We start from the raw sequence: 8,238 nt of genomic DNA, 5'->3' as shown, positions 1-8,238 counted from the left end.
GGTGCGGGACCAGTGCTTATGATGTACCACAATGCTCTCCTGGCAACACTTTCTGCGAGATCGGTGCTTAATCTTGAACACTTTCTTGTCGTTTTGTCCCTGGCATGTGCGGAATCATATGCCTTGAGAAGGTCTTCCATGGCGGCGTCTCTAATGTCGTATCTCCAACACCCACGACTTGCCCATGTTGTCAATTGCTTCCTATATTGAGGAACGCCGCTCTTATGGAACAAAGACACAGTAACGGTCCCGCAACTAGTCTGCAATTGCCGCCACCAAGATTCTCGTAGATAGAACCAAAAGAATAAATTACTATAGGAAACGATCATTACCTTCCGCCGGATTGTGGACTTTAGTGGACTAGGGAATCATTCTGTTAAAAATAATAGTGTGAGGTTTGCGTAGTACAAGCGAGAACAGATACTCGTAGACTAATGTGAATTGCGGTTATGACATTCCTGGTAGCGTGTGTCTGTCGAATGCGTTTATCCATGAGGGCGGTTATATTTAGATTCTCAAAAGATATGATTTGGTCTTTGCTAGTTGGAACCCCACCTTTACACTTTATTTACACGGAAATTCGCTCGTGTTAATATCAGACGACTAAAAGCAATTTCTTTGAGAGCTATTGATTCCCATGTTGGTTTGGACATTTAGACCATGCTGCCTTCTGAGTAGCTATCCCGAGTCACTGGCCGAAACAGTAGCTGCACTGGCGACTATGTATATTGCGCCTATACATAGTTCCCGAAATTAAGACTGACAGACTTTCTGATGTTGGGAGTACTTTGCCGTTATTTATTGTTCATATATGAGAGACGACAATGTAGATTGTTCCAATCGCTATGTCATCATGGATTTATTTGCTGCTGCTAACAAGCCTTCATTATTTTGTTCATTATTCCTACTTTGAATTTTCATTATTTCGAATTTTATACGGGCCCCACCCCTTGCCTTACCTCGTTTTCCTCGGACGTCCGTCATTGCCAGCGCGCTGTTCCTCCTTGTCTCCGGAGCTAACTCTGACGTTATCGAGTGATCATTCGTGAAGATGTACCCTCAGAGCCAAGTGAATTGTCAGCATTTCGTCACGTCTGGGTAAGAGCTTCTTGTTTGATCAAGTCTGCTGCCCTCTCTGCAACAGCGTACACTGTCCACTGTATATTGCCAGAAATGTGCAGAGGCATGATGCTCGCGTCGACGACGCGGAGATTCTTAGTGCCATAAACAAGCAGGCTACTGTCTACCACACCACCATCTTCGCGAGGTAGCATCGAGCATGTTCCGATGGGATGATAGAATGTCCCCAAGGTCTGTCGAGCAAAATCCTTATACTCTTCATCTGTAGACAAAGGTACAGCTGGAACAATGCATTTGTCAAGAGCCTCCGACAGTGGTGCGGTGGCTGCAAGCTTGAGGCCCTGGCGGGAAGCCGCGGTGAAAAGGTCAAGGTCAAAGCAATGCTCGAGATAACGCGGATCAATGACAGGATTGTCTCCAGGATGTGAACTCTGAATATGAATTGACCCACGTGAAAATGGCGCGACAACACAATTCATGATCGAGAGGCAATCTTTGACGCCTTCCGGCTTGGGTTCAGGCATAAGCCACGACGAATAAGCAGGGATGAGAGTAAATTGAAAGGCTGGAACATTAGAATTCCTAAGTCGTGCTAACAGAATATCATATTGCTTCTCTAACCCCGGAATTCTTTGCGAGTTTTCCCTGTCTGATTTCTTCAGCGACTCCAAGCCAATTTGATTGTACGATATATAAGTAGAGGCATTTGATCCTGATGCGAACAACCCGGTTTTGGTTGCCGCATATTCCGCCATCGCCTTTGCGGCCAGCTCGGGTGAATTACTTAGAGAGTCAAGGGAATGCTTGCTATCTAACACCTGGTGTGCTGATATTGTGAATGCATGGTCTTGCAAGTTCTCTCCGACGCCTTTGTTATCAACCAATGTCTCCACACCGTATGCCTCCAGTATAGATCTAGAGCCGATACCTGAAAGCTCAAGAAGCATGGGAGACTGAACTACCCCTGCGCAAAGGATAACTTCACGTTTGACAGTGACTTCATACCGGTTGTCTGCAGCAGTAAATTCTACACCAGTGGCAATCAGCTCATCTTTAGGATATGCAAATAAAACCTTTGAAACCAAAGCTTTTGGTAGAAGATGTAGGTTGGGCCGATCCGCCGTCGGCAGATAGTAGGCAGAAAGTGAACTGCTTCTTTTTCCTGTCGTGGAGCTTATGGAGGACTTTGTGTACTGTGCGCCGATGGACGACTCAGCGCCAGCCAGGACAGTCTTGACACCAAGTTTATTCCATGCGGCAATCCAAAGTATGTTCGACTCGTTGATGTCGTTGGATATCGTCGTCTCCAGTGGTCCTGTAATACCATGAGAGGCCATCGCATAGGAATGCCGAGCGCTCGCATGACCATTTGGTATGAGGCGAAATGTCTCGACTTTCTTGAAGTATGGCGCTAAAGTTTTCCAGTTCCATCCTTCGTTACCCAAAGCCTCCCAGTCGTCGTATTCTTCCGGCGACGCTCGCACAAATACGTGACTATTGATGCAGCTTGATCCTCCGACAATCTTGCCACGTGGCCACTTTATGGTCCTGTTGTTTAAAGAGGTCTGATTCATTAGTACTTCTCCGGAGGATGCCGATGCACTGTGACGAACCTGAGGTATGGTCTCGAATAACCAATCATATGTAGGGTTCCCCCGAGCGGCATTTGATAGCAAAGGGGTAGTGATGATAGGATCGTCGAGCCGCAGTTGCCCTGCTTCCAGTACTGCAACATTGACAGACTCATCTTCCGAGAGTCGAGCAGCAATAACCAGGCCGGCTGTTCCGCCTCCAACAATGACATAGTCATATTTGATTTTGCAAAATGCCTCCACAAAATCATCTACTGCCTCAGAGACAGCCATATTATTGGACAAGCGACGTGTGACGAATTGGTTTCAATGTACAGTATGCAATTCGCTAGCAGATTAGGTCGACAGTAATGGCCGCCAAAGTGCTGAGCCTGCTTGGGGAGATGTAGAATGACTGGGAGTTTAGAGCCAGGCAGCGAGTGAGTTAAAGAATGGCAGTCATGGTGTCTACGTTCCAGGCATATTCAGCCGCAGTCATAGTGTCTCCAATGGTTTCCAGCACACAACCAGATCATCCCGAAACTCCAGCTATTACCGACGCCATAAAATACAAGACGACCCTGCCAACATGTTCCCCGTTCAATTACCTGACGAAAACTCGGCAGGATGAAATCCGAAAGAAAATGTGTGGGATGAGCATATATATGCCGGGTGAGTTACATATTAGGTTGGCAGTTAATTATTTAACATTCCTGATGGGGATCTCTTCAAAGAGCCAATTTCTTCACAAAGACATCGAAAGAGACGTATATTTGTGACTGCCTTGACTCGTTCATGGTAGACGACCGCAAGTAAGAGTGGATCGTGTTCTTTAGGCTCGTTTTCATGCGCCTGTGAAGACATCGTTGGATGCTTACGAACATTACATCTTGGAATGCCTTGGTCCAGAATATCTTGCGAAGCTACCCACACTGCTTGAGATAGCCACCACTTCTCAATCCGGCCTTGGCTCTATAGTCGAAGGAGGAAATGGCTAAGTTGACCATCTTCTCGGTACGTCAAGTTTCTCGCACAGCTGTATGCTGTCGTCCGCATCCTGGCTGTGACAGAAAGCATCATACATCGGATCTGTACCATTTCGATAAGAAAAATCAGTAGCTGACCCAAATTCACCATTTTTGGAATGTCGCATCATGGAGTGGTCAGCACCTATCGTTCGAGGGCATGGTCAACTACATCTCGGCGCTTACTAACCGCCAGAAAATCGCGGCGGTTACAAAGGGGAAGCACAATGCCACCAGGAGCCATCGGAACCAAGTAGACTGAAAATTTGGTCCTCAGATTCTACACTTGATAACACAACTGAATGATCCAAGCTCTGGCATTTCTGTATATGAGACCGTTATTCGAGTAACACATAACTTTCTCCAAAATAAGCACCGAGAATATTAATTACTTGCTAATGCCAGCCCACATGAAGTGACTTGTCACTAAGCGCCGTGCTAACGTTTCCACATACAAAAGGACTTGTCTGGTACGCATGCCGCACAAAACTCTTAGCAGAAGCCTTCGATAACAGGCTCGAGCCTATTAACCAATTCTTCAGATTCCTTTTGGTTGATTGACCGATTAATTGAACCATTAACAGTATCCCCGTACGCCAAGCGGGACCACGTAGAGCAATGTCGTGTATGACCGGTCGTATTCTGGCGATGATGACCATCGTCACCAACCATAATGATAAAGGAGAAGTGATAAGACTTGACTTGCCTACTGCCTAGAAACGACTCGAGGGGAAATGGACTAAGGACTTGGACTTGACAAAGACGGTGTTCTATGTACAGTCAGCAATGATGCATGTGGGTGAGCGCTAGCACTGCCCGTACGTACTGATCGTGACGACCGTGAGATGCTTCTGAATTCATTATAGACATCCTGTGGCGACATACTAGTTTCTCTGTACCGTTTCAGTGGTGACCCTTTAAACATGACGCCAACGCTGCGATCCTTAATGATACCGACTTCTTGTTGTGCCTGCGCACTGCTCGACGGAGAACATCTATCTTGAAATGGGATCGGACTCATGGTTTCCGTTACACAGCACCCGGCATGTTCCGACTCGGGCAATGAACATTGCAGAGCTTGTGCATGTGCCCGTCTGTAATCGAGCTTGCCTTCGCATAGAATTAATTTGAGACGCTAGGGCGGACCATGTTTGTCCGTCGGAAGATCTGTTCTTGCGGCGCGAGGAGTAAGGCGTGAACTGGAGCAACTCCCACCCCGAAGCCGGGTAACATTCCCCGTATTTATACTTTGAGGCTTCTACCGACTTACCCCTCAACCAAGCCTACCATTGTTCTGTCTGAGTATCATCCTACAGCCCCCAATTCTTGAGATCGTGACCATTTGCATGACCATTGTGTATTTGGCTGCGTTATATTCCAACCTTTCCACATTATAGGGTCTCCAGTCTGAGGACAGCTTTACCTTAGAAACCGAATTCAGCCTGGACTGACACAGATAACTACTATCTCGACAGGCTCCTGTTCTCTATCTTCAATTACGAACAAGCAATTACTTACGACGCACAAGTCCTGAAGTTTCTCAACGCTGTCGACATGTCGCACTTCTTCCCGCATACTCCCTACGCCGAGGACCAACCTCTTCATCGTACCATCCTCACCACGCACGTCCTCTACCGCGGCTTTCAAGCCGGCGCGATAGGCGGGATCATGAACGGCATGGTCCGATCCCTTGTGACGACCATTCGTACGGGCTCGAGCTCAACCATGTTCGCAGGCTGGTCCGCGCTGCAGCGCTCAACGGGAATCGGCTCCGTGGTGGGATTGGGTGCCATGGTGGTGATATTGCCGCTGAGGATGTGGGGCAAGACGGAGATTGAGTGGAAGGATCGCAGCTGGCGCTTACTGGAGAATAAGGGCCAGATGGCTGTGGACGATTGGAGTCTGAGTGGCGCAGTGTTAATGCCTTTGTACATGTTTATGCGGAAGCACAACGGTGAGAGACTCGGCTGGAAGATGGCGATGGGTAGGGCGGGAATTGGCAGCACTGCAGGCATAATAGGGTATTTGGGCTGGACATATCTGATCAACGGCGGAGCGTTATGATAAGCTGTTCCTTCATCTCTGGATTTGAATTCGGTGGGTGAAAAGGCAATTGGTTTCAATGCGGGAGTGGGTAACCGGCTCTGCGAGCATGCGTTCGCAAGGCGATTGGCAGGGCTTCGTCAAATTACAGTAACTGTAAGGCTTGTGACTCGGATCGCACAGTCGTTTCATTAATGTCACATTTCATGGCCATTGAGGACCTCGCAATTGTTCCGCAGCAGTAGCGGATTGGCATTTTGTATGGAAAGATTGTCTAAGGAAATATTTAGTGGAAGCTTTTGTTTCAATAGGAGAGGCTTATTTAAATTCTTAGCATTCAATCCACTTGCATTGAAGATAGTCATAGGCATAGGCAGGCAAAATGGAGGATTGATTCGCGTAACTCAAAGTACTTTGGCTGCCCCTTTACAATTTACAATGAACGAATGAAAACAATGACCCGCGATAGCCTCAAGATAGAACAACCGAAACGTGACAAGAGCGATATGAGAATCGAATTGCAGCGATAACGCTACCCCGCACAACAATCTTCCATGAGAAGCATTGTGGTGGCTATATATTGTCTGAAAGCCTAATCCGTGAGGCAGGTACGCCAGCCGCAGCGGAAGCAAGATCAGAATTAGGTTTTGTCCCGTGTCGTTCTTCATTGTGGAATCCGGAATGTCACCGATGCCTCTTCCAGGTGCTGGATATATAGTAGTCCTATCAGTGCTGTCTGTCTGCAACCTAAGGGCTGCTAATACTGATCAGCTTTGGGTTTCCTCATTCACCCAACCTCTACATTCGGCAAGTTGCTATCACTTTCTCCACTTGAGGCTCGAATGCCATTACCACCCTGCCTGACTCCGAATCTAGTCCTAATCTTAGTCGATCGCGGATCCTCCCACCGGAGCGGGTTTTTCGTTTACGCAATTCCAGAGGTCCCTATGCTGACACTCTCATGCAGTCAGCAATTAGCTTCCAGTCCCTTGTGTATATATCTCAGTCGCCATATGCTGACACTCTCGAGCTGTCAGCAATTAGCTGCCCTCAGGGGCAGATCTCATATACATATTTCAGTCGCCATACTATAAACGTTCCCGTGACAATCACAGTCCCATTGTCTGTATTACGCATAATCTAACGTCCGCATAAGACACCCAAACACAAATCATGGGTTTCAGACAAGCTTCAGTTCCTTTTATCCAACCCGAAACGAATCTCAAAGGGAAGACCGTCATTGTTACCGGCGCCAATACCGGCCTCGGCTTTGAGGCATCCCGTCAGTTTCTCATCTTAGGTGCCAACAAAGTGATTCTCGCCGTTCGCAGTGTTTCAAAAGGGGAAGCGGCTCGCCAGAAGCTGCTGAACGACATGACAATCAAGAAGAATAATCAATGTGCTGAAATTAACGTGATGCAGCTGGATTTGAGCCACTACAAGAGCGTTGTTAACTTTGCCGCCGATGTCAAGAAAGAACTTGACGCTCTGCATATAGTGCTTCTCAATGGTGGTGTGAATCTGATGAACTGGGAGGAAACTGTGGATGGCCATGAAATGACGCTTCAGGTTAACTATTTGTCCAGTGCACTTCTCGCCATTGAACTGTTGCCGCTACTTGAGCAGACTGCCGTTGAGGCGAAAGCGCCGACTAGAATCTCCTGGGTGAGCAGTCAAGCCCACACATTCCACTCATTCGGTAAGCACCCTCTACTCTCCGACGAATCCGTCTTGCATCGCTTCGACGACAAGACGCAGTACAAGGCTTTTCGCCGCTACTTCGACTCCAAGCTTCTAGTCTCTATGTTTGTTCAAGAGCTGGCAAAACATATTCCGCAGGATAAGGTCGTCATCAATCACATGTGTCCAGGCATGGTCTCTACCAGTCTCGATGCTAATCTACCCCAATACTTAAAGCCAATTGTCAGCATTGTCAAAAAGCTTCGTGCAAGGACGCCAGAAGAAGGTGCTAGGATTTTAATATATGCGGCTGCTGTTGCAGGTCCTGACACACATGGTGCCTTCATAGTCGATAATAAGATTTTACCGTAAGTTTGTCTCACTGTTTTGAATTGTTTTCTGTAACTAACTCCGGAATGACATTAGAATCGCTCCGATGACGCAGACTGATAGTGGCAAGGAAATGCAACAGAAGCTGTGGGACGAGACACTAGAAGAGTTAATAGCAGCGGACAAAGCTCTTGTTAATGTGCTCGCTCAGTACTAGATTTTAGTCTATTTTGTATTTAGTGATGTCGCGATCAGATTTTCGCATAACTTGCGAATGTCACTCTTGTTGTATGGTGAAGGATCTCCTATCAAAATGCAGATGTTTAAAGATGAGCTGGAAGATGAATGGTGAGCGGGTCAATTGAGCTCTAACTTTATTTTGCTCCCAAAGACAGGCTTATTTGGCCTTTACCCGACTTGCGCTTTAGCTTCAACTAAAAAAAATTGAACATTAGTTTGTGGATTGGATTGCAAACAGGACCATAGCTGATTCTTGCTTTTTCTAGTTT

The 8,238-nt window shown here is 47.1% G+C and overlaps 3 protein-coding genes across 3 annotated transcripts; 2 read left to right on the top strand and 1 right to left on the bottom strand.

The window, feature by feature from the left end:
- Positions 1-1,088: 1,088 nt before the first annotated feature.
- Positions 1,089-2,945, bottom strand: V1508DRAFT_400526 (uncharacterized protein; the record flags this gene model as incomplete). The annotated part of the gene is made up of 2 exons (XM_066938341.1): positions 1,089-2,645; positions 2,694-2,945. 2 exons carry the CDS (start codon positions 2,943-2,945, stop codon positions 1,089-1,091), a joined length of 1,809 nt encoding a protein of 602 aa, XP_066792707.1.
- Positions 2,946-4,867: 1,922 nt separating this feature from the next.
- V1508DRAFT_426979 (uncharacterized protein) lies at positions 4,868-6,107 on the top strand. The gene has a single exon (XM_066941632.1). The coding sequence runs from the start codon at positions 5,231-5,233 to the stop codon at positions 5,738-5,740; it is 510 nt and encodes a 169-aa protein (XP_066792706.1). The 5' UTR covers positions 4,868-5,230; the 3' UTR covers positions 5,741-6,107.
- A 785-nt stretch (positions 6,108-6,892) lies between these two features.
- V1508DRAFT_435488 (uncharacterized protein) lies at positions 6,893-7,946 on the top strand (the record flags this gene model as incomplete). The annotated part of the gene is made up of 2 exons (XM_066942069.1): positions 6,893-7,767; positions 7,826-7,946. 2 exons carry the CDS (start codon positions 6,893-6,895, stop codon positions 7,944-7,946), a joined length of 996 nt encoding a protein of 331 aa, XP_066792705.1.
- Positions 7,947-8,238: the final 292 nt, after the last annotated feature.

This window comes from Lipomyces doorenjongii (genome assembly GCF_038497915.1).
Source record: "Lipomyces doorenjongii strain NRRL Y-27504 unplaced genomic scaffold V1508scaffold_108, whole genome shotgun sequence".
Taxonomy (NCBI): Eukaryota; Fungi; Ascomycota; class Lipomycetes; order Lipomycetales; family Lipomycetaceae; genus Lipomyces; species Lipomyces doorenjongii.
Note: the sequence above shows the minus strand (reverse complement) of the source record. Positions and strands in the feature narration are given on the sequence as shown.

What these genes read in the sequence shown, in the direction of transcription:
- V1508DRAFT_426979 (XM_066941632.1), top strand. Translation starts at nt 5,231, where the DNA reads ATGTCGCACTTCTTCCCGCATACTCCCTACGCCGAGGACCAACCTCTT.